General features: G+C 38.2%; 1 protein-coding gene across 1 annotated transcript; it reads left to right on the plus strand.

Annotated features, from left to right (window-relative positions):
- The first annotated feature begins 758 nt into the window (after positions 1-758).
- slc9a8 (solute carrier family 9 member 8) lies at positions 759-24882 on the plus strand. Its single transcript, XM_023278645.3, has 16 exons — positions 759-1104; positions 1751-1935; positions 3269-3349; positions 4518-4576; positions 12230-12313; positions 12933-13034; positions 13247-13281; positions 14185-14328; positions 17999-18140; positions 18238-18343; positions 18437-18553; positions 18643-18725; positions 18799-18910; positions 20061-20281; positions 20900-21046; positions 23571-24882. The coding sequence occupies exons 1-16, from the start codon at positions 866-868 to the stop codon at positions 23682-23684; spliced, it is 1971 nt and encodes a 656-aa protein (XP_023134413.1). The 5' UTR covers positions 759-865; the 3' UTR covers positions 23685-24882.
- The last annotated feature ends 2628 nt before the right edge of the window (positions 24883-27510 follow it).

Here is a 27510-nt window from a genome sequence, read left to right on the forward strand (position 1 = left end):
TTTATTGAATTCTGTTGATCTCCATTTATTTAAACTAAAGTATGTTTCTAGTACTTTGTAGATCCTATGTATCAAAGAGGGTCAACTGCTAGAATTCAAATACAATCCCGAGGGAAGTTGATGCATACTGTTTATTATCAAGTGCTGCGCTATTGCATTAGACAATAGACAATTGTGGACCTTATATTTAGTTTAATATTTGAAAAAAACACTGAGATTTTGGCTGGGTATAACCCATAGAGGCCCTGCAAGGTACAATAAAGGTGTAATTTAGCAGTATTGATGTGAAGGGCCCATGAAAGTAAGGAATACAGATCTATATACAGATACAGATTTATATATCCATAAATATTCATATTTGCCTATTTTTCGTTTTAATTTATCATCGTATATTCATAAATCTTAGCGTTCATCTAATATGACTCATTACAAGGTGGAAGGTGTTTTTAGTGTTTCCTACATCTACAGGTATTTGCAGATAGTCCAAGGTACAATAAAACTACAATATCCACTACACGTCAAGCCAAAGGTTGACGCGCCGCTACAAGGGCTTATGGGAAATGAAGTATACAGGAAGTACTATAAAGGTCGACATTTTGTATGTACTGTTGAAAATCCAATTGTACACTGTTATTAAAGTCTTTGCATATTTTGGCACCAAAAGCATCATCGACATCGTCTGTTTGTTTCTTTTCTCGTCTTCAGTGCTATTGATGCAACGCAGCTAAAGACTACAACTCCCAACCAAAGCCTTACCAGGAAGTGGAGCCGTGATGTCAACAGATACATGGAGATGTCGACATGAATCTGCCACTGTTTTTAATTACAAAACGTCGCTTTTGGGTTTAAAGTTAGCGAGTTGAGAATGAGAGGTGTTAGTCTTGAAGTTTTGTTGCTGTGCTTTTTGCTGTTTTTCGTAAATTCGTGCGTGTCAGAGCGAGCTGACAGAGAAAAGTCGTTGGAGCTGCATGAGCGACATGACGGCGGAGAGATTGTGAAACATGAGGCAAACACTCCACTTGAAAGCGAGCAAACATTAATAAAGCATGGAAAAGAGGATGAAGTCGATTCAAACGAACCATCGAAAGATGTACAGCCTGCCAGGTTTGAACTAACAAATGCTATTTCCCCCTTTGCCCAATGTAGCTAGCTAGCAATAGTTTTGTTTTATTCTAATGTTATGAAACAGGTTACCTATGCATTACCTGAAGTACACAATGAACAGCTTAAGTACACGTTGCTAAAATAACCACAAATTTTCATATTTAATATAGCAAAAAAAAGTAATATATATCTCTGAAAAAAGTTTTCTGATTCCTTCATTGCGTTCTTCCTCTGACTCCTTTTAATACTTTATTGAATGAAAGGAGAACATGACTAGTTGTTATTATTGTTGTATTTATCCGTTTCCCAGGATTTATCCAGCGTTGGGAATCAAATAAATAAACAAGCACAGGCTTAATATTTAAACAAACACAACCCTGTTAAAACATAATCGACACGCTGATTCAGATCATGAATAATCTGTAACACATTTAAGGTATGACGATTCTATGTGCCATCAGTTTCTTCTCTTCTTCCATTGACTGTTGCAGAAATAGGATTAGTTTTGCCTAATCTAAATCTTAAACTTGTAATAGCATAAATTTTAAAACAGCATGCGATAAAAGTGTCTTGACATAGCTAACATAGTTAGTCTTAAATGTGCTTCATATGTAGATGCCTTCTGCTTCTGGCTGTCTCCTTGCAGCAAATCCAATGACACCACGGATAACTACGGCAATGAGACTGTCCACTCTACAACAACTGCTGCCAAGCCAACAACCCCAGCACCCCCAACCCCCAAGCCCATTCTGCCCGTGCAGACTGGGGTCAAGGCCCAAGAAGAAGAGCAGTCCAGCGGGTTGACCATATTCTTCAGTCTGCTCGTTATTGGTAGGTGGTTATTCACCATCACTGAATATTTGTCTGAGTCCTTTCTCTCTTTTTTTTTGTATTTTCTATTGCGATCTGTTACTGTCAGCATAAACTCCTTAGATATTGTTTTCCAAGAGGAATCCAGTGAATGTCCTTCTGAACGTACAGGATGGAAGTCAGTGAATCCCCCACAGGAAATATGTTCATTGTGGTTCACACAGTATGCATAACTTAAATCGTATACTGCTAATAATGAAGGACAAATGCACAACCACTTTAGTTTTCCATTAAATCAAGTTTACCAGTGGTGATTTAGGATGATGGTTCTGGATAAAGGATAGGATGTGGTTGCACATTATAAGGTCATGTAATGCTTCTTCTGATATATAAAGTGGCCATTATGCACATTAGTTTGCTACACCACTGTACTATCATAGACCATGGCGTAAATCATGCATACGGTTCCTAATAAGACTCATTCACTTTGTGGAAGTGAAAATATAATGCTTTTTTTGCTTTTTTTCATAAAACCAACATGTAATTATATGTTTTGTTGCCTTCATAAAGCATGTATGCAGATACAACACAAGTATTTGTTTCCTGAAGTTAATACCACTCATCAGTGACATGACAAGATGAATAAATGAGAAACCATCTCCGAGTGCACTCCAAACCACACATCATCAGGACTAAACAGCACTTCCTGGAATCCAGTTATGTAATTTTTCCATCCACAATTGTGGATGCTTTAAGTTGGCCAGAATCTAGCAGCTCCATTATGACAAAACATTTTACTGAGCCCACCAGGCTTCACTGCATCTCATCAGTATACAGTTTTTCTTTACCCAAGTAAGAATTGCTGTTTACTTCATGGTGGCCTTGGCCTGATTTACCATAATTATGCTGATATACATACATATCCATTTAGCACACTGATTGACATACTTGATACTCAAGTTGTTTTTATGTTTAATTGGGAACAAGTATCTCTTTCTGTATGATCTAGTAAGAACTACAATTTTATGTCAAAGCAATGCATTTGTCATCATTTAGGTGACTCGAGTGTATTTGGACTCTTTAGCGTAAAATATTTTTATAGTTACACCAATGTGAAATCAAATTTGAATTGTATTACACTTACAATGAGAGAAGATTGAATCAAAGCTAGAAGATGTATCTGTCGTAGACATGTGGATCCTGTCTACAGTTCTGAAGGAAAAGATCTTAATAATGTATGATGTGAGGGGCTATTTCTGAGTTTATCTGAGTCGGTGTGACATGATTTTATGAACATGGATGTGTTTGTCCTAAATATTCATTCAGTGGTCTTTGCCCTCCCCACTACCCCCAGGTATCTGCATCATATTGGTGCACCTGCTTATCAAGTTCAAGCTGCATTTCCTTCCAGAGAGTGTGGCTGTTGTGTCGCTCGGTGAGTGCTTCTTATAGAACACGTTGCCCTGCACACGTCTGAATCCTGGAATGTACAGTGTTTCTGTGCTTAAGAGCTCTCTAGGAAGTTTTAAAAGCAGGACTGGTTTTAGCACAACAAACAAATGTTCAGACTGATTTGGAAGTTGGCCAGAATGCTACACTTAAGCTTTTGTAGAGCATGTATAAATAATGAAGCCGATGCCTGTTCTCATGAGTTACATCTTTTACATCGGCCTCTCTTTCTTGTGTATTCAGTTTTAAATGCGTTGTGTGTCATACTAAAATTCTAGCATCACTGTGTATTTCTGTAAGTGTCATTAAATGTCTAAACCTTTGCAGGATTACAGTACTAAATTAGTTTTCATCTAAATCAGACTTGTGCATTTTAATCTGAGCTAAGGCTAACCCAGCGGTGTCCATTGGTAGCTGCACTCAAAATTTAAGAAATGCTTTGTTATAAAAAGGGATTTTTATTTTTTCCTGACATACAGCTTTGCTTCTTGTGTGAGGTCGCGTCAGGTTAATTCTCTTTCCCGTAACTCCCCCCCACTTCCCCCCTCTTTTCATGTTTGCATAGTTATACTTGCTCAAACTCAGTGACACACATCTGTCTTGACCCTGAAGGTCTTTTCCTCTTGCATGGCCTGCATGCTGCTTATGAGACAGAGCAGGGGGACTCTGCTGAGGAGAGATAATACTCTGCTTACAAATCAGGAAGGGCTGCTTTTCCTTCCTCATCACTTCCTTTCCACTATCTACTCATTGTATGTCTTCCTCTGCGCTATCCCTCTCTATCTGACAATATATCTTGGCCTTGGACAGTGCTTTGAGGCTCATTTAATTTCCTTTTCTATCTCATCTGACTCTCTTTCTTTACCCTTTACACAGCTTTGTGTTTTCTTCACCCTTTTAATTAATGTTCTGCTGGGCTCTGTAGCGAGAGAGCTGAAGGCCCAATGGGACTTTCTCAAAGACAAAACTAAGACAATTGCTCTTTTATACTCTTTGTATCTAATTTATCCTTGAACTATGGTGGTCATTTACCAGGAATCTATTTATTTTAACCACTAAAATATCACTTTGCTTCAAGTTTGCACTCAGTCTGTGTTTTTGTTGTATCAATATTTAATCAGTGGAGTTATTCTGTGTCTTTTCTCTCTTTCCAGGCATTCTAATGGGAGGCTTCATTAAGATCATTGAGTTCCAGGAACTAGCCAACTGGAAGGTCTGATCCACAACTCCTTTTCTTGTTTACACACTGCACAAGAGCGTTGTTTGGTTTGACTTGTTTTGTATGAACAAAAATAAGCACATTCCTCAACAAACCAAACACAAAAACAAATATGCAAACACATATGCACTTCATAAACAATTTGCACAGGTCTGCACTGTGTCGATAATGTGTCTCATTTCTTGTAGCTGTTTTAATTATAGAACACATCTGTTTCAAAACTACAAAAGAGCTGCACCCACATTCCTGATACTGCAATTTCAAGAGTAGGAGTAGTGTAGCTTGAGCCTTGAATATATAACCACGTTTCCTCGCTCTGGTGTGATGCAATTCATCCCAGTGCGCATTCCCCGGGAATCCCCCACCCACTTCAGCCCAGTAACCATCTGTCATGCCTGTGCTTTAGTTTTCAGTTCGACTTCTGGGTCTGGGTTCTGCCCAGTCATTCATTTCCTGCTCGCTGTTTTTGTCGCAAATCTCATCTCACTATCTGCACTTTATCAGCTCATAGTGACATGAACCATTCTATGCTCGCTATCTTTTCCTCTGTGTCCCTATGAGCCCTCCTTTTTTTTTCTTGTGGTTCTCACAGCCTTTAATTAACATTCCTTGTTCTCTGCCAGTGAGTGAGAGAACGAATGAACAAGAGAGAGGGAGACAAACAGTGAGGGGGGAGGGAAGAAAAGAGGACAGGTTGTGTCAATGTTTCTTGCACACAGGGGCCCATTGTTTATTAGCTTGGGGGCCCCAGCATGTTGCTGAGTCATCGACACTAGTAACCAGAGCCCCTGGAGCCCCTTTCCCTCCCGATGCCACTGTCCTGTGAATCTCTAGACGGTTATCTCTGTTTTACACTTCAACTTACAATAAACAGGCTTTATGATCATTTATCACTATTCAGCTTCACTGTTTAAATAGGGTTTTATGAGGTTAATCAGTGACATACAGTAGGTTATCTACAGGAACAGGAAAGTGCTAAGTGGTTTATAGTTTGCTGAAGACTTCAAAAGACCTAGGCCATGATGCACATCCATTATATCTGACCTATTTGTTTTCAAGGAAGCTTTTATGAGTAGGTTGCATCATGCAACCTGTTCAGTGAGTAACACAGCCAGTGGCAAAACTGTGATTCTGTCAGTGCAATCTTTTTCAACTGGCAGTCTTTTAAAATTGTGCATAGACTTACCATATTGTACTATCACAGTGAATGGAAGACACCTCCCTGATCAAGTGGGAATCACATTTAGTTAGGGATGTCCGATATAGTTTTTTTTGCCGAAAACCGATATGCCGATATTGTCCAACTCTCAATTTCCAATTCCGATATCAACCAATACCAATACTGATATATGTGGACTTGGAAATAATTCCAAACCAAAGACATATTGTTAGTCAGGCACAGCAAGTTTGTTACTGCAGAAACACTTGAAGGGCTTAAAGTGAAAAATAATCCAAAATCTGAACTCTTTTGCTTTTGGGTGAGGGTCGGGATACAGTCTAGGTAAGTAATAAGAAATGAAGATATCTGCATTCAGAAACTCAGGATGCAGATTATAGTAATGCTAAAAAGGTCAGTAGGTGGTGGTAGGTACTCTATCTCACTACAACATTGTCCAAATATATTATTTAGCAACTAATCAGTAAAAGACATGGAAAATGGACATTGGTTCACCTTTTAACAATATGTGTACTATTTATTCTGATATACAACTATGCAAACAGTTACAGTGCAAAAAAAAAAATATATATATATATAGTTTGTAACAGCAAACTGTATTTCAGTTCAAATAATAACAAAAAACATTAAAGTGCTCTAAGAACTGGTAACTTAAATAATCAGACATAAATAAGAAATTAGAAAATAAACATACGTTTACTACAGACAGCTACAGTTCAATAAAAAAAATATTTACTGTGCTACAAGAACTGGTAAGCTGAATCTTTATTTTTCCGTCTGTTTCTTCATCTTCTTTTACTTCTTCTGTAAGTATTGAGGCAATGTTCACTTTTCTGTGTGCCAGATGTTGAGTTACTCTGGCTACATCATCATAAAAAAAACGAACAAGCACATGAAGAATTGTGTCTATGCTCTGTCTAGTGGCTTTGTCAGTATCCAGTGAAAACACACATTTTTTGAGCTTTTCAGAAATACTTAAATGCTGGTGCTATGTCGTGTATTTATGGAACCAGCATGTTGATTTGACACGGAGAGTTTTAACAAAGCACTTTTATCTTCAGCCAACTTTTTTACACAGATTAATGAGTGGCTGAGATCTGGTGAACGACAAGCCATATTCTGCAATGAACAAGCACATGCGTGTTTTTAAATCACAAACCCGGTCAGTCTGATGTTGGTACCTCAGCGGTGGTTGTTGCTCCCAGAAAACGAGTTGTGAGTTTCAGAGCTGACAGTACCTCTGTGGGTCTGACTTGTGGCGTGGCAGCACTTTTTTTGCAGCTAGTTGTGTACATGAGTTTTTTGGGGTTTTTTTAACACACGGTACAGAAGCAAGCACCTGGCTCCTTCAGTTTTTTGCACCAGCAACCAAAGGGCTTTCCGTCTCTGCTGAACTCTTCCAACCACACGAAGCACCATTTGTTTTTACTCCACCAAGGAACGCGGCAGAGTTATGTGACGATCAGCGTACGTTTGTCTTTCTGTCTATTTGTCTGTGCGCAACATTACTCAAAAAAGCTGAATAATGGATTTGTATGAAATTTTCAGGAAAGGTCAGAAATGACACAAGGACCAAGTGATTAGATTTTGGTAGTGATGCAGCTTATAGTCTGGATCCACGGATTTGTTAAAGATTTCTGCATCACTGTGTCATTATAACCATGACAACAATGGACTCACTTGCAGCTGGATCTCAACATCTTTCTAAGGCCCGCCCCACTTTACTTCCCATTGGCTAGTGATATTAGTTTGGTTGAGAGCAAAAGCTTTGTTCCCATCATTCCATTGGTAGACGAACTTGACTGGCAATGTAGTCCTATCTTTCTTTTTTCGAGCCAAATGCTGGCGCCGCATGCTGGAAATCCAGCATGGTTGTTTACACGTTTCAGGACGCAGTTTGATGACGTGATCATTTGTGCATTGGTAAATGCCGGCGAAATCCAGGCATTTTTTATCACTTTTCATGATATGCAAAAAAACCAACAACAATATTGACCGATAGTACATTTTTATGCCAATATCGGGCCGATAATATCGGTGAGCCGATATTATCAGACATACCTACATTTAGTCCTAGTCTTTTATGTCAGTCGTTAGCTAAAAACTGTTGACAGCATCACAGTTGTGGCAACCATTAAGGATGGGGCCATCTTCTTCTACTAGAATGTTTCTAAAGCTGTCGCACTTGGCTAATCTAGCAAGCCTTCGGGACTGGCCTACAAACCACCAAGGGCATACAAACCCTTCAGGCAGCAGCATCCTGTCATTGCCCGCTCCTTTCCACTACCAATCTGCTCCCTTTGCTTTTAGCTGCCAACCTCTCTAGCTCTAGTCTTCTCCCTGCAATCCAGCATATGAAGAGAGGCTTTTCCCTCGTGCTTTTCTGGTACTCTTCACTGCTTTTCTCTTTCTCTCAATCGCCCATCTCTCCCCTGTGCTCTGACACAGATTGAAGAAGAAATGGCATCCTGGTATGAAGTATCACGCTAGCGGCAATTTGTCTCCTTGACAAAACACAGAGAAAGATAACCGGTGAATGTGTTTGCACTCCAGATAATAATCCTGTTTTCTCTCTGTTTAAGTGTTCTAGTCTATACTGTATTATCTGGGCTCATCATTTCTCTTCAGTGGCTGCATTGGTGTGTTTTAAGCCTCTAAGGTCGGCACGCACTTTTAATAGATCTCTCACATGCCACGGAAAGAGAGGGAGCGACACAGGGAGAAAAGTTTTAATTGTGGTTGCAGGGGCCTTTTTCCCATGTGGTGATGTCAGTGGTTGTCAAAGTCGAGCCTCCAGGGAGCCTATACTCTGAATGAAGGTCTCAGCAGCATTCATACTCACATTTTTCAGTTATCTCTGAACCCTCTTTTAGCTGCGCTCCCTTCATCTTTGGCATTCATCTTTTCTCATTTAGTTCAAACTCCATCTCAGCACTTCTCCAGAGTTTCCCCATCCGCTGCTCTCTGGTTTTATCCATTTCATCTTTCCTTCTTATACAACATACATTTCTCTGCTGTCTATCAATATCAGTGTTTCTAAAATCTCATTACCTCTAATCAGTTCACGACTTACCTCATAGTTTCTGGAGGTCAATCTGGTGCATTCTGGCACAAAGTCTAGTGCTTGGTCAATTGACAAGAATGTAATCAACAGTTTGAATATTCGATTAACTGCAAAATTACTCAACATTTTGCACCTCCACGTGTTGAAATCTCCTTGGACAAGACACAAATTTCTCTCGATGGCAGGCGAGCACCTTGCATGGAAGGTTTGTCACTATTGGTGTTTGGATGTGTGTGCATAGGCGAATGAGAAACGCATTGTAAAGCGCTTTGAATACCACTAAGGTAGAAAACGTTATATAAGTGCAAAGCTTTTACCATTTACATTTGTTCCTTCTTTTTGGCTTCTCAAAGGTAATAATTTCTGCTTCATATTGTTTTATTGCATTTAAATTTGAAATATTTACTTAGCCTATGACAAAAAACCAAACTATAGACCTTTTCATAGGCCCTGGCAAATGATGTGAAGTGGTTTCTGATTTATTATTAAGCAATTGATTGTTTTATTGATAATTAATCAGCCCATAATGGTTGCCAATCTCAAATTACACTCCTATCATCAAACACGTACCATCTTTTATACCTTGCATATGGATTATTTACCACATTTTTTTTAATTTTTTAGCCTAATCTTAAAATAGATTCAGCAATTTGTTGTCAATACTCACACAGTACTCAGCAATGCAATGATTGCCTCAAGTCTTTGCACAAGCATTGCACACCTTTCTTTTGTAAGCTTCTCCTATTCTTCAGGGTAGAATTACTCAAGTTCAGTCAGGTGTGCCAGTGCACATCCATTTCCAGAGGTGCTCTAGTTCAGGTCCGGACGTTGGCTTGGCTATTCACAAGTTTTGACAGAGTTTTTCTAAAGCTTCTGATGGTCTGTATTTTTCTACATCCATCTTTCCTTCTATCCTGACTAGTCTTCCAGTCCATGTCAAAGAAAAACATCCTCACAGCATGATGCTGCCACCACCATGTCTGACTGGGATGTTCTTAATGAGGTGATGCTCAGTGCCTGGTTTCCTTCTCACACGGCATTGGGAATTGTGGCAAAATAGTTCGATCTTCATTTGAGCCTCCTAGACGATTATGCTTGTCGTGGTGTGAGAGGACTTCAGATGCCTTTGAGCAAACCTGTAGTGGTTTGTCATGTGCCTTTGTATTAATGGATAATTTCCCTCTGGCTGCTGTCCTCTGCAAAGACCTTGCAGCAATGACTGGAACTCTAGATCTCTTTCATAGTTGCCATTTGGTTCTTGATTACCTGCGTGACCAAGGCCTCTTGTCCCTGGTTAATCAGGTTGGCTGATCTAGGAAGATTGTTAGTGATTCCAAATTCCTTCCACTTGAGAATTTTGAAGGACACTCTGCTTTTGGGCTCTTTCAATACTGCAGAAATGTTCTTGTATCCGTCCCCACGTTAATGCCTTGACGCAATCTTGTCTCGCAGGTCTACAGAAAATTCTTTCAACCTCATGACTTGGTTTTCATGCTGACATACACCATTAGCTGGAAGTCCTTATATAGACAGACCTGTGACTTTCCAAATTATACTCACTGAAACTGGTTAGGCACAGATGGACTCCAGGAAAATTGTACAAGCATCTGAAGGACTATTGATAGAAATAGAATACACCAGTGCTCAATTGCTAGTGTCATAACAAAGGGTCTGAAAACTTAAGTAAATGGGATATTTCAGTAGTTTATTTTAAACAAATGTATAAAACATTCCAAAATCGCAGTTTTACTATTAAATTTCGGAGAACTGTGTTTAGAGTGATGAGAAGAAAAGGGTTATAACAAATCCATTGTGAGATGAGTTTGAAACAACGAAGTGCAGAAAACTTAGCGCATGTACGCCAGAGCTGCTAATTTAAATCAGTGTAGATGTGTGCATGAAAATACTGTCAGGTGGTATTACTTAATCCTGAGCACCCGGAAGGGACAGATGGCTTTTGCTTTTCCTGAAATTTGAATACAATAAAAGACAAAGTTAGCAAGAACATAGGTTTTTACTCCAACATGTATTATTTAAAGACTGTCCTCATTGCTTGACCTATTTTTAAGAGCTTGTAGCCATAATAATGTTGGCTGGTACTGATAAATTCATGATTAGAGCCAATACCTTCTTCTTTAATCATGTCATACTCTTCGGTCTAAGCTCTCAGTAATTAGTTTGATAGAAAAATAAATGATAAATTCAGAAACTAGCCATATCACATTTTTGAGCCTTTATTTCACCAGTAACATTCTTCAAATTTCTGCAGATATCATGGCAAATAATAAATGCTTGTAGATTTAAATTTTGCTTGTGAGAAGAAGGTAAATTGATACTTCTTATTTGACTCATCTCTTAGATGTTGTTAAGCTGCTGCAATACTTTTAGGAAACCTGTATCAAATGAAAAAGTAATTGTCTTCATGTCCATCTGCTTGTGGGGTTGTTGGTGTGGAGATCCAGGCTCTACCAGCTGTCAGTAGTGGCTTTTATATTACAAAGACCAAGACTGTTGACTGGGTGGATTAGATATAGCCCTGCCTTCTTCCTTCTTTCTGATAGAAACAACTGCAGTGCCAACTAAGGCCCAGAAATAAAACTTCCACCATTTACTCATGCATACTGTGTATTGAAGTTTACGTTACTAATGTAGATTATGCACAGAGCGCACGCACGCACGCACGCACGCACGCACTGACTGACTCACTGCAAAAAGCACATGGTGCATCATGCACAGACACATCAGCAGCCAGAGCGTAATGCATGGGCACATGATGCCTATGCCTGATCTGGGAGGCTGTCCCATTTAGCTGAGAAGCAACAATGATTTCATTATAGTGCTGAAATAATGAGAGAGCTAAGGTCACTGGGATGGTGTGTGTGTGTGTGCGTGTGAATGTATGGGAGATTCGGAAGTAAAAAAAAGACTCACACACAAGCCAACATCCGAGTTTGTTTTGTCAGATGAAGGACTGTTATTAACAGCTGAGGCATGTTCCTGCCCCACCGTCACCCTTTGCCTTCTTCTGTCTATTAGGTCAGCTGATGAGCAATGAGCTGACTTCCATCAGTCAGATGAATAATGTGAAGCACTTCCTCAGGATTGTGTAATAACAGCAAGCACATTTTATCATCCACTGTATAACAGTACTATTAGGGTTTGTGTTTAGATTGAAGGCCATTTGTAGGCTTAAAACAACCAAGTTCAAATTGTAATCTGAAAGGATTTCTGAATGTTCCAACCAGCTTCACAATGGAGGGATTTTTAATTTTCTTGTGCTTCATCAGTTTGTTAGCCCATCTGCAACTCCTAACTCAGATTAAAGGCAATTGCCAGTCATACTTTATCTATTCTTGAAATGTGTTTTTTTAATGTATTATCTGTGTCTTTGTCCTTTTTCTAAAAGGAGGAGGAAATGTTCCGACCCAACATGTTCTTCCTTTTGCTTCTGCCACCCATCATCTTTGAATCTGGATACTCTTTACATAAGGTACGGCAGAATGTGTGCATGAAGATAGGTCCATTTGATGTACTTAAAGGTAACAATACATATCACTGCATATATAAATATAACAGAACTGACATGATATAAATGTGCTGAAACAAGAATCGGACACAGATAATGTCATCAAAAGAAATAAAAATGTATCAATATGTGCTGAAGTCTTTTAAATACTTAAAAAAAAAGCAAACCTTTACATTTAGCAATAAATTAAGCCAAAAGCAGAAGCAGCTCTGCTCTGTTAGTTTTGTGTTTCCTGTGTTTTTTGTTATGTTTGTGTCCTGTGTTACTGAAATGTGCTACATTATTCTAAAATTTCAAATTAATCAAATGCAAAAATGTGATGTGAATTTTATTATTTATTTTAAAATTATCTTAATGGAGTTTGTTTGTTTTTTTAAAATGATCTTTCCAACACGATTGAAATGGCAACAGTCTTTATCAGTCTTTTACATTGCTCACGGTGAACGTCTGATTTTTCCATATACCTACACTGTGCCCTACTTTTCATTTTAATTCTGGCACCATATTATGTAACACTATGTTATTTCAAATGGCATACTTCTAAGGCCATGATTACTTAAGATGTGTGTCCATGTATGTTCAGGGGAACTTCTTCCAGAACATTGGCTCTATTACCCTCTTTGCTGTGATTGGGACAGCTATCTCTGCCTTCATAGTTGGAGGAGGGATCTATTTCCTTGGCCAGGTGAGAATTCTAGCTGTCACCACCGTTAGCATCGTGAGGGTTTTTTCAGAGAAAGTGCGTGAACCTGTTCATCTGTCTTGATAAAATATTTTTCAATGTTCCACTTTGGCTTCTTCAAACAGCTGCCCTGCACATATTGCTGCAATCAGATTTTGTTGTTGCAAGTCAAAACAATGTGTGTCTTTGTGCTTTGCTATTTATTTTTTCCGCAGGCTGATGTGATCTATAAGATGACCATGACTGATAGGTGAGTGTTGGTCTGCCACTTTTCTTACATTCCCATATTAGACATTTTCCTTAAACATTTAGAGATTTAATATTTGTTGTTTATTGCGTAAAATGTCCCTTTCTATCCAACATTACTGCATGGGAAATGGGTTAGTGGTATTCTGTAGTCGCGCCACCCACTGACACCGACTGTCTACTGTAAGGTTTGAAAGAACTAAGCCCTCTGTAATTTAAGAGTTTATCTTTTCACGAGTTCCAGACAGCAGGATAATCCGGCTGCCAGAGATAGCTGACACAACTGCGGTGTGTTACTCCACACCCATGTGTTTTTTCATGAGTGACTTGGGGTTATTATATGATATCCCTGTTCACCATCAACATGAGTATGAGTGTGCGTCTTTGTTAAAGCAGGATTTTCGACTATTCATTTCCTTCACCAACAAGGATGTGTTTTCAGTCCAATTTGTCTGCCTATTTGTGTGTTTGTTGGAAGGATTTCTCAGAAAGTACTTAACAGATTTTCATGATATTACGGGGAAATTCAGGGCAAGAACTGAGAAAGGGGAGCTGGTTAGATTTTTAAAGGAAAAGTCTCATATCAACCCAGACATTTGTTTCTATGCACCCATCTCTGTCGACACAGGAGTACTCTAAAAAATTGTGAAGCATGTTTAATTGTTGTAATCCATCCTTCTCCTACAGTAATTGTATCTTATTGTTATTAATATAACAAATGAAAGGTCTGCGCTTCATTGATTTGTGATCTCAGTATTTTCTAGTTACCGAACATATTTGCACATTTCCTGTCTTTGTTGAGTTTGTTAATTTGTCTGAAGTATTTTGACTCCTGCAAAAGTGTCTTTTTTATCACTGTTATACTGTTATCTACTTCTATTTCTAATTTCTTTCTGACTTTCTGTAGCTTTGCCTTTGGCTCGCTGATCTCTGCTGTGGACCCCGTAGCTACCATTGCTATATTCAACGCACTCAATGTGGACCCAGTCCTCAACATGCTGGTGTTTGGGGAGAGCATCCTCAACGACGCTGTCTCCATTGTCCTTACCAAGTAAGAGTCGAGTTTCTATCCACTCGCTCATGGCTTGTATACTCTCCAGGCCATACATGATGTTGGCACAGCCTTTTACCACAAGCATCCTGAAGGGTGACATGAAAAGAATCTGCACATGCTATGAAAGGATCACATATACATAACTACTGCTGTCAAAATACTGCACACACACGGACACATTTCATAGTCACAGGTACATGTTCACTCTGACTGTTCAGTCCCTATTAAGGTCCATTTGGATCGGATTAATCAGTGTCTGTAAATTGAACTTATCGTTTGAAACTTTGTATGGTCTGTAACAAGTAGGACAAGCCAAAGAAGAAAGCAACTAAGCAGAAATAAAAGTCAGTTCTCTCAAATTGGTAAAAAAAAAAAAAAAAAATAGACAATTACAAACAAGCTTAAAAATGATCACGTTTTGTTTTTTTAAAGTTTCAAAGTTATCCAGTGTTAGTGATATATTACACACATTAACTGCTAATAGCAGTAAAAAAATAAAAAAAACAGGTCTCAGAAGAGGATAGTAGTACTTTTAGCAAAAGTCCATTACCAAGTTCATAGGACTAGAACTCTCCTAATGGCTTTTTTTTTGTCATGTTACTGGCTCCCAGGTAGTCCTATATATGTTTCCATCAGATTGGAAAAACATTTTCATTTTTCTCAGTTTTGACACAGAAGTCCATTTTCACACTAAAGTGATAAAGTGCAAGAGAAGGAGAGAAGATAACTTGAAAATACACAGAAATAGCTCCAGATGGGATTTAAATCACAGGAGGACCAGTAAGTTCCTTGAAGACGAGTAGGCATTATTATTAGTTGGACAGGGCTGAAAAATTACTCATATTTGCTTTTAGGATTGGAAAACAATCACTGAACATGGCAGGTAATATAAAATATTCTCCTTCATCTTATGCGAAGTAAAACAATACTACCTACAACTACTACTACAACCTAACACATTCTCTTTGCATTACTGGCAACAATGTATATGCTGTAAGTCCAAGGTTTTTAGGCATTCTGAGATTATAGGCATAGGTTTAGAATTAGTTATTAGTTATTTTTTATCTGCCTTTATTTAACCAGGAAGTCCCATTGAGATGGGATATCTCTTTTATAAGAGAGACCTGGCCAATATAGCAGCCATACAAAATTTAAAAGTTATACAAAATAGATACATGATACACAACCAATCAATGAACAATAAAACTGATGGATAGCTGTTCAAGGACAGTGACCTCTTAAGAAAAACATTGACATTCCTCCTTCACTGTATTCTTTATGATAGTCTTAAACTCATTAATGGATATGAATGTTTCTATCTTAAGAGCTGTTTGAAGATTATTCCAGGACCATGGTGCATGATAGGAGAATGTTGTTTTGCCAAAGTCTGTTTGTCCTGGGGAACATTCAAAAGTAACCACTTGGAGGTGTGCAGACGGTTCACTACTAGAACTGAAAGTGAGAAGGCTGCTGAGGTATTCTGGGAGTTTGCCCAGCAGAGCTTTATAGATGAAAATATGCCATTTTTTTGGTCTACAAATGCTTAGTGATGTCCAGCCAACCAAATCATAAAGAATACAGCGGTGAGTGAGAGATTTTGCATTGGAAATCAAACGCAGGGAAGCACGATACACTGAATCAAGCCTCTTTCAGGTGGAGGAGGCTGCATGGCTGTACAGTATATCACCATAATCAATGACAGATAGAAAGGTGGTTTCCACACTTTTTTCTCTTGGAAATATTATTGTAAATATTGTAAATATTAGCTGCCGTGTCATTACCCTGTAGCAGGATGGAAGGAGGAGAATACATTTAATGCCCTGTTTTAACTTCTTAGACAATAAGCCATGGTTTCATATCATGCTACTACCTACATGAAGCCATCACTTGAGAGCTAAAAACTACGGTTCCTCAAATGGCCATAGAAAGGCTTGGCCCAGAAGCAAGCCACTCCCCATCGCCTGCCATGTTCATATGGTGCTCGGCTTTACAGCAGAAATAATCACGTTCGTAGCCTAGAAAAAAAATGTTTTAGTCCCTTTAGCTAATCTCCACGTTTCTGACACCTGTAAGGCTTTGAAATTTTTTAACTGATCTGTTTAGATTGTGAGTTGGGTGTAATCATAGTACAGTCAAACGCCCAGATAAGTTTGCATGGCCTTTCTCAGCTCCACTCATGCTCCACCTGTTTGCTTATTTTTGGATTAGCTGGGTGTTAGGCACTCTCAAGCACTGCAAAGATATGGCAACAACTGGATCTTTGAAAGCGCTGTTCTGACGTCATGGAGTGTTTGTCCATCTTACAGTTCATGTTTTTATATGCTTGGGATGTGGGTATATTGTCATCAAAGTTTGCTAAATGGAAAGGAAGGGTGACCTTATGATTATGGATGACTTTTGTGACAATCACAGATGAGTGTCTGTATCTTATTGGAAACTTGTCAGTAATTTGAAGAAAATAGTCGCTCTGACATCTATGTGTCTATACTCGTATCACTGAACTTTCTATTGACTTAAGGTACAGTCTATTCAGAGTGTTTCTGGCCATGGTATAAATTTATCAAGTTTGTATTGTATCAGTAAACTGATGTCCTCACACACCAAAACAGACAAAAACCTGACAGACAAGTTTGACAGAAACGGTTTGCAGGACTCCCTTGTTTGTACGTGTCACTGTCATTCTATCTTCTGTCTCTGTACTCACTTCATTGCTGCCTTATCTCTCCTACTCACAACCAGCTAAATGCGCAAAGTGATCTCAAGTGTCTACATCCCCCTGTACAGTAAATGAATGCATGAATAATAGATAGACTGAACAGCTCTGGCAGTTTGCTTGTGGTTAGCACATCACAGAGGGCTTTCTTAGAAACCTACTTTACAATTTGACCCAATCTTTTACACCAGTCACACAGCTAATACTTCTGCCTGGGAGCTTGTTAATAAGCAGTGAAATCTGATTATTAATGCTACTGTGTTGTCTGGCTGTTTATTTCCATGTTTGTAATTATAAATAGGATTTAGATTGGAGATAGACTGTCTGTGTTTCTCTAATGTAACTAATTATAAAACATCCAAATTGATATAGTTTTGGTGCATCCAAGAAGATAAATGGTTTTTACTCAAATCGAAGGTGAAAGAGTAAATCGGGTGGGGGAATTTAGTAGTTCATTGCAAACATTTATAAAAAAAAAAATACTTGCAAATTATAGATGTTCCTATTAATGCTTGAGCATTTATTCTCCATTATAGTTTATTGTTGCCTTGGTTTAACTTCTAAATATGCTTAAAAGACATGCTGCCCCTTTATGTGTCAAAAGGTGGACATTTAACAATCAAAACATCTTAATGCAATAATGTGACTCAGATAATATCTAAACTTATCATATGTGGTGTTTTTTCTTTTGTATTTATTTTTATTATCAGCTCCATTAAGTCACTGAAATGGTTTTGTGATACAACCAATCTCAGTTTAGCCCACAGGCTTTTAATGGTGGGATTACAAACTGTGCATACACCCTAATCCACACACACCCTGCAACACACATACTCCCTTTCGCTGGTTTATACTTTCAATGATGGAGTGGTTATGCCCTCTAGTGTCAGATTCTGGTATTACTAGACAGTATGTGAAGGGATATTCTGCCTGTTTTTTGTGTCTTACTTACAGCACTGCAGAGGGTTTCTTTTCCCGCTCAGACAACTCCATGGTAACAGGCTGGGAGACGTTTATACAAGCTCTGGGTTATTTTCTTAAAATGTTTTTTGGTTCTGCTGCCCTGGGAACCCTCACTGGACTCATCTCAGCTCTTGTATCCAAATTCATTCTCAATGCACATTTGTATGTTCTTAATATTTGTGTGTGTTTTAATGGTTTAGCCTGTCTAAATTCCCTAACTCACTGATAAGTTTCTGAAACACTTCGATCTGAGGAAGACGCCGTCTCTGGAATTTGGCATGATGATAATTTTTGCATACCTTCCCTACGGCCTAGCGGAGGGAATCAAACTGTCCGGTGAGTGCATAGACTAGCAAGCACACACAATTATTCATGATTAACTAGAATTTTATATGTTTGACTCTCCCACGTGTTTCTCTCCACCTACAGGAATAATGTCTATCCTGTTTGCGGGAATTGTGATGTCTCACTACACCCATCACAATCTGTCTCCTGTCACGCAAATCCTTATGCAGCAGACACTTCGCACAGTGGCCTTCATGTGTGGTCAGTGAATTCCCATTTAGTCTCCAATTCCCCATTTGTTTTCATTTTACATGAAGTTTCCAGCACTAATTCTTGCATTCTCTCTCCAGAAACGTGTGTGTTTGCCTTCCTTGGTCTCTCCATCTTCAGCTTCCCTCATAACTTTGAGATATCTTTTGTAATCTGGTGCATAGTAAGTGCTCTTTCATTTAGATGTTATCTCAATTTTTGATCTTCAGTTGTGACAGCTCTTGTTCTCCCTGTAGGTTCTGGTTCTCCTCGGCCGAGCAGTGAACATCTTCCCTCTGTCGTTCCTGCTGAACTTTTTCAGAGACCACAAGATCACACCCAAAATGATGTTCATCATGTGGTTCAGTGGTGAGATAACACAATAAACCTTTTGGATCTTTTTTTTAAAGAAATGACAGTCAGATTGTCATTGAGTGTTTTAGTCGTGATCATTTCTGTAACACAGCGTGCACATCTGCAGGTACAAAATGGCAACAAATACAGCATAAACAAGTAGTCTATTGATCAGTAGGAAATTATTCTACAGGTTTTTGGCAATTAATTTCTAATTATTTAAAATTAAATTTTTGTAACTGTTAATTTCAGCTTCTCAGAGGAGAGAATTTGCTGTTGTCCCCTTTTTATAATCTTAGAAATTAATTATGTTTTGATAAGACAAAGCCATTTCTTGGCTCTGGAAACTTTAAAGGGCATTTTTGATTATTTTCAGATATCTTACAAAGGAGATACCAGCAGCCAAATGCAGTTTAACATAAATTGTCCCACAGTGCTGGTCCATATGGAAACTACATCCAGTTCCTGAGTTTGATAGACCCCACCCACTACCAGACATTAAACAGAAAAAATAAGTTATGTAATGAGATTACTAGCAAACATCAGTTGTAAAATAGTTTGAATAAGAAAAGAATCTCTGGTATCTCTGATCTTTTGTTAAGAATTCAAGTCATTGTTTTGATTACATTGAATCTACTTTATTTAACCAAGATAACCACTGAATACTTTTTTCCAGATAGATTAAAACAATTTTTCTGAAACTATTTTGCTCAGTGATTAATTGCTTAATCCTTTTTTGAATGAAAATGTCAAAAATATTCTGGGCCTGGCTTCTCAAATGTTCCCGGTCATATGATTGTTCTCTAATTAAATAAGCTATTTAAATATTTAAATCTCAACTCGGCTTGATTTTGGGAATGAAAAATGTGCCATTTTTTTATATTTTCTCGCATTTTGTTCTAAAAATTATCAATTAGTTAAAAAGAATTTGTGGATTAATTAATGATGAAAAGAGTTAATCATTGCTCCCCTGCATAAATCAAAAACAAAAAGTTGAAGCAAATCAAGCATACAAGTGTCCAGATTTCAGTTTGCACAATATACATTTCTTGTGATTAAATGTCTATCATAATATCTGCAATGTCTGTTTTTTTATGATGGACATTTAGGTTTTAGATTAGCGTTTTGCCATTTTACTATTTAATTCCTCTGTTTGTTTTGCTAGGCTTGCGAGGTGCTATTCCCTATGCTTTGAGCCTTCATTTGGGCCTGGAACCCATTGAAAAGCGTCAGCTAATCGGCACCACAACCATCATCATTGTGCTCTTTACCATCCTCCTCCTCGGGGGCGGGACAATGCCGCTCATCCGCATCATGGACATCGAGGACAGCCAGTCACGGCGTAAGAACAAGAAAGACATCAATCTCAGCAAGACAGAGAAAATGGTAATTGATGAAGCACTCTGGCTTCCCCACTCACACAGACAGTTTGTTGTCTGCATTGATGCTGGCTGTGCCATCCTCTCATGTGCCATCAGGCTGTTACTGTTCTCTTCAGAGGGAAAACATCAAAGGCCTGATTGTGGTTTGTGTGAAGGACACTGAATCAGCAGGGAGCAAACCACTCTCATTACATAGATGCACACTTGGAAACTCCAGAATTCGGACAAGCTTAAATAAACCCCAACAACTTGCACTGATACTGCATTGAATACTTTGTATGTATTGTATATAAAGTGTTTGCATGTTTGATGTCTTCCTAAGCTAAGTGGTAGTCCCCAAGGTACCAGCAGCTAGATCTATCAAACCCCCTTTTTTTTCCTTCTGGCAACATGCCCTCTTTGATGTAATTCCCTCTCTTTGGTCCTTTTGCACGTTCTCCCTCATCTTTGTTCCTTCTGTGTGTGATCTCGACTCCATCACCCTCGTTGCTGTCCTGTCATTTTGACTTTTCCCTGCATTCACCTCCATCTCATCCATGCCCTCCACCGCTTCATTTGCTGGCCCCTTTCCTTTCATTTTGTTTGTTTGACTCCCTTCTCTCTACTCATCTTTTCTCTCCAGGGAAATACCATTGAGTCCGAGCATCTATCAGAGCTGACAGAGGAAGAGTACGAAGCTCAGATCTACCAGAGACAAGATCTGAAGGGCTTCATGTGGCTTGATGCTAAGTACCTCAACCCCTTCTTTACTCGCAGGCTCACCCAAGAGGTAAGAGTTGGGAGAAAGAAATCCTGCAATAACTGTCTAGTATATGTCTCACAGTCCAGCAACCACACGGTGAATGCTATTTTGTTTGGTGATAATATTTTTGTTGAGGCTTTAATTGTCTTATGGCTGTGAGCACATCTGGAAATTTATTGAACATCTGATGCCTTTCTTTGGCTCCCAAAAATTTAAGAACTGCACTGAGTTGTTTTTTTTTTTTTTTAACTTAAAAGAAACGTAGCTTTGCAGAAGATTACCTGTTTGGGCTCGGGCAATATGTATTCTAAGCCATTCTTGTTCAGAAGGGCAAAGCATTGGAGGGAATGGAATTCAATAAAATGTCTGGTGCACCTAATTTATCCCTGCTGATTGACCACTTGCACAGAAGACACTGTCTGAGATTTAATGTCTGGGAGCAGCATGTGTTTTATTGCGTATGCCAGTACGGAGAGAGAATACCTATTGCTGCTCAAAACAGACAGAGAAGAATGAAAAGCAGTCAAACAAAAATCTAATAGCTTACACAAATGGAACATCTAGGTCAGTGGCAACACTGATGAATATTGCAACAAAAGAGGCTTCACTGTTTAGTATCGCAGCGCAAGGGAAAAAAACAAAAAACGTGAACTTGCAGCTGTTTATTGTCCAGTATGTTCTGACAGCAACCAATTAAATCTCTACATTGCCCTGTGTGGTCTACCTCCTCTACTTGTGCAATAGTTCATGGGGTTTGAAATCTTGAGCAAAAGTTCCCTCTATTCCTCATTCAGCCACTGAGCCAACAACATCAGGCTGTTTTAATCACATACAGGCCACCTCCTTGCAGCAGATTTCTACAGGCACACTTTACATAAAGTCTCCAAAACCTTACATTCCGAAAGTGTGCCTCGTGTTTTGTCATTTTGCAAATTAAGGGAAATCTTTTAGCCTTCATTTTCTATTGTTGCCTTCAAAAATTTACTTGTAAAGTGGGGATTTTCAAACTTTTACTAAATTGAACGCAATATATACTGCTTCATAGTGATTAGTTTTATGTCACTTCCTTGTGTACGCGCCTTTGTAATTATTATTACTGCCTTAACTGCTGGTGCACAAATCATAAACGAGTTATGTTATCTGGCAAAGAAACATGTTTTAAGCTCTGCCAAACTCAACAGAGCATTTTATGTAAAAGTGGAAACCTCTCACAGTATTGACGAAAACAGAGCATTAGGAGACAAGTTGGATCTCACTGTAGGGCAGTGGTTCTCAAATTTTTTCTTTCGGGCCCCCCTTTGGAGGACAAAAAACTTCTGTGCCCCCCAATAACTTTGTGCGTATATATATATATATATATATATATATATATATATATATATATATATATATATATATATATATATATATATATATATATATATATATATATATAAAAACTGTGAAAACATGAATATGCAGGGCTGTGTTATTTTATCTGATTCCATTTTGTTGTTTTTCACAGTAAAGATCAGGGGTGTCAAACTCATTTTAGTCCAGGGACCACATAAATCCAATCTGATCTCCAGTGGGCCCCACCAGTAAAATCACAGCATAATAACCTATAAATAACCACAAGTCCAACTTTTCCCCTTTGTTTTAGTTCAACAAAAGTACATTCTGAAAATGTTCACATTTAATGAAGTATGTTTTTACAAAATATGATGAACCTGAAATTTCTTAAGGAAAACAAGTTCAATTTCAACAGTAGCCTATTATGCCTCAGTTCATCATTTACACATGCATTGTAACTGCCAGATAACAGTTTATCTACAAAAACACAAAACATTCAGTCACACGTATCTGGAACTGAACAATCTAGTATTTTACTTCATGATCAGAACAACTTGTCAGGTTCTAGAAATTATTTTAAATTTCCAGTTTTACAAATTTACAATTTACAGTTAATGTTGTTGTAATTTTTATCATTTGTAAAGTCGTCCCACGGGCCGAAATGGACCGTCTGGTGGGCCGGTTTTAGCCCACAGGCTGTATGTTTGACATTGCTGGTAAAAACAATCGGAGGAGATGAGCCGAGTATGTGACATGATCGAGTACGCTGGAGTTCCGACTGCACATTAACGATGCGTTCTCCCGTTCTCAGGAGTCTGTACTTCGGAGTCTGAACGGCCAGTGCATATACCATAGATATATATAGAAGATCATTATTATTAATATTTTTTCATATCTATGGCATATACAGTCTATGGGCCAACACAATTTCAGTATTGTTGTACGCCGTGAAAAACAGGCCGACGTTAAAACAGTAGTTCAGCTAATTAGTTCCGTGTTGAAGGACCTTTTCCTCCCAGTCGCCCGCACCCCCCTTGACATGCCTCTGTGCCCCCCAGGGGGGCGCGCCCCACTATTTGAGAAACACTGCTGTAGGGCAACAGTGTTCCAAGATCTGCTATTTCTTCTACTCTTCTGCATGTTAATTGTTTTTCTGCAAGTTCATGTTCATTCCGGCTGATATGCCCACTTTTTTCCGCGTTTAATGTGTATTCGACAGGACCTGTTACATGGGCGGATTCAGATGAAGACCCTGACCAACAAGTGGTATGAAGAAGTTCGCCAGGGACCATCAGGCTCTGAGGATGACGATGATGAAGCAGAACTTCTGTGAACATTTTTGATTCATTTGAAAGTAGGGAATGGACATTGTGTGTCCTGAGCCATAGGTGTGTGTCAGTCTGTCTGTGGAGATGAGCACTCTCTTCAGTGTCAGTAACATGGACTTCTTTGTTGTTCACCGCCACCAAGCGTATTAGTCAGTTACAACTGTGGATTCCTGCACACTGCACTGGAATGTGTCAAATCATAATCCCAGTTAAACTGGATTTAAAAATTCTAACACTGGATGAAGAAAAATATCTGTGAATGATTATATTTGTTTTCAGTGTCGTATTGTTACTTGTGAAGAAGCTGACAGGATATTGGATTGTGTGCTCCACCAACATGCTGAGCAGCACACAGGGGGTTTTGTTGATCCTGGGGATCTTTTTCCAGTGTGTTTCTTTGATGGAGGATTAGGTCTGAATGAAAATCAGCGGGAAAGCTGTGACAGAAATGTTCTATTTAAAGCAATACTAGAGCACCTTTTCTCGTCACATTTGTACTGCCCGTTGCTATGTGACGCTTTCTTATTTAAGGTCTGCGGGAAGTTTCACTTTGTGTCATGGGGAAGATACAACACAAAGATGCTCCGGACTCAATTGTTGAAACGGGTTTAACACCGAATTTGCACAGCACTGTGTAGTGTTAGTTTAATTCTCCATGTGTCTCCACATTTGTATGCATTAATGGTTCAGAAGCAATTTACAGAAAAACACATATAGTAATACTTATGTGATGAAGATAAAATACAAGTGATGAAAGAGCTACTGCTACACCCCCCAGCAACTTAGCAGCAATGAGAAATGCAGAAAGAGAGTTAAAACTAGCGTAACATGTCAGGCAAAACTATTCATTTTCAAAACATGGAAGAGCTAGGTTACAGGGGAATAATTATGCTCCAGAAAATTGCTTTCATTCCCAAATATGGCTCCGGTTTGGTTCAGCAAAAATTACTTTTCTAAATTTATTTTCATTGTTTGTTGAAGGTACTGTGTATAAAGCGGACTTTGAAATGCTCCTTATGTAAGGTTCACTATGGATTTCTCTTTAAGATAGGCACCAATGAATGTGGGATGACTGGGAATGTTCTATTAATGTTGTTTTTTTTCTATTAATTTATTAAATGTTTATGTGCTGTTTGTGGGGTAATGGCTTTTATACAAGCTCTGTGAGTACCACAGAATCTATAATAAATCATATTGACATCCTTTCTGCTTTGAATGCTTGCGTTAATGAAAGAAGAGCTGCACCTCTAGAGAAAAGCAGTGGCTGCTGAAGGGGAATTAAAGCTGTGCATGCATCAATAATTTTTTTCTTTGTAAATATTACTACTGCTGATGTGTGCAGGGTTATAGAAAAGCAAAATTGAAATCTGCTCTAAGTGTATAGTACAGTAAGGCTAGTTACTGTGAAATATGTATTAAAATAGACTTTCCTGTTTCCTCTTTTAATAAACCTCTTAAACAAATAATGACAGCTGGGATAAAGTCGAATCTGAGAGCTCATATACCCTAAATAAAATTTTGATAACTCAAGATAATATTTAAGATTTTTGCTATATTTCCAAATGGCTTTCAATGAAAATGACTCAGTGATCATTAGTGGGTTTTTTTCACTTTCCATTTCATAAGCTGCATGAGCTAATTAGTTCATAGATTGTACTAAATGGGAGGTTATAATGTGTCTGGCTAATACAGGGAGCCCCATCAGTCCTCAGAGTAATTAGAATACATAAAAAGGTTAATGCATGGTCCTGCTGGGGAAAATATCACGTAACCTACGGTCAAAGCACTCATGTCCAGGCCTGAGGAACACCGGACTGCCATACCCTTGAAATGCCCCATGAGATCTCATTAGGCATATTGATGAGGTGGCAACAGTGTTAAACTGGAGGAAGAAATCCTATCACAATCTCCAAGACTGTACTATAATTAATGCTGACAGTGGGTCCACATATATCTCAGGGCAGAGCCTGTATGTGTAAAATGGGAGGATTTAGAGGGAATGATTGGAATTTTTATGAACTTTAATACACCTTGTTAGCTGCCATGGGAGAAAAGGCCATTTTGCCACTTGTAAAACAGCCTGTACTGAATGGATTTAGTATTTCTAAAAGCATAGTTTGCAACCTACTGTTTGAATTCATAACATATTGTTTTGTTTTCAATTTTTGTTTAATTCACTTTGTACTAAATTGTAATTATGTGCAATGCTGTGTGTAGATTACATAAGATCTCATCAAAAACCGCATTCCTTTGCTAAATAGATTTTTGTAATAGAAATTTGCAACCAGTAGGGGGGGTTTAAATCCACCATATGGGTCCATGAAAAACTAACAATGCCAGCTAACATTGAGTGATCACCCCACATCATTTTCTATGCATTATCCAGTGACACCCAATAACTCCCAGTGATAACATATCAAGGAAAAAGGGCTCAATTACCTTTATTAATTGCATTTTACAGCATAGTAAGATGAGCCGGTAGTATTAAATATAAAACCTCTACAGCAGTAATTGATCTATCACAAAGCATGGACATTCTGTATTTCCACAGTCTTCCAGCATTTCCCTGCATTTGCCAAATTGTAATATCCTTTTACTGCACTGGGTGACATGAGTTAAACATGTTTTCAATATAACCCCCATTTCTTTGAATCAGAATCTGTTATGTTGGCCATGAATGTGAACTCATACAAGGAATAACTTAGCTGTCAAAGTACAAAAACTATCATGCAGCCATTAAAAGTGCTATGTACAATTACAGATATGTGTAAAAGAGCATGTTTAAAGTCAAATCAGTACAGTTATTAGAGTTATTGGCACCATATATACACAAGGTAGGCAGACAATAGTTAAATCGAGCAGAGAGCAATGTTTCTAGGATGAGATGTACAACAATGGAGACATTGTAAATTATTTTTGCAATTTCAACAGTATTTTACTTTAATATTTACAGCAAAATACTGTTCCTACTGCAAATAGCAAAGAATTATGGGAAAATATAAGCTCACTACTGTATATGTTCTCTACAGCAATCATCCTGCCTGGGAAAAACTGTCGAATGGCAAGAGAGAGTTTAAATTACGGCTACAAATGTTTTTGTGGAACACAAAGTAAACAGACAAAGAAAAAGCTGATCCATCACAAAAGGTCAGTATATTATTTATATTATTTTATGTAATAAAACTCAGACACTTCACTTCACCTCCAAGTTGAATAGTTTACTGTTTTATAAAAGATTACCATTAATCTATTATAAAAAAACAGTAATGATACAGTAATAATAGCCAAAGTCAGAATACAGTAATAATAATAATAATGATAATAATAATAACACAGTAAAATGAAATACTGCAGTAGTACTGTAAAATAAAATACAGTAATCACGTACATGACTGTAAATGAGAATATTACTGTAGACACTTAAGTACATGTGAGTTACTGGCATTCAGCTGTTAGTTATTGTTATTGTAAAATTTACAGCAACCTTTCTTTTTTTTACAGTGTACAGAACATAACATGGTGCAAGGTTGGGATTCACAGTGAGTTTGCTTCATCATCTTCCCTGTGCATCAGTATCACAGTGTTTACATATGTTTTTCTTCTGTTTAAACACAGACTAAGCAGTGCCAAGTGGCTCTCATTAGTTTTGATTTGTCGTGTTCTGGTGATTCTTCCACTCTCCAGATCCTAAACTGTGATCTATCCACCTACTCATCACTTGAGCACACTGTTCTATCTGGATTGAACAAATATTGCCACTCAGGATCTGTTTTTCTTAAACAACTCACAGCGTTAACATACACTCAGTGAGTGAATCGTACCAGATTCCCT

Source organism: Amphiprion ocellaris, chromosome 8 (genome assembly GCF_022539595.1).
Source record: "Amphiprion ocellaris isolate individual 3 ecotype Okinawa chromosome 8, ASM2253959v1, whole genome shotgun sequence".
NCBI classification, from domain to species: Eukaryota; Metazoa; Chordata; class Actinopteri; family Pomacentridae; genus Amphiprion; species Amphiprion ocellaris.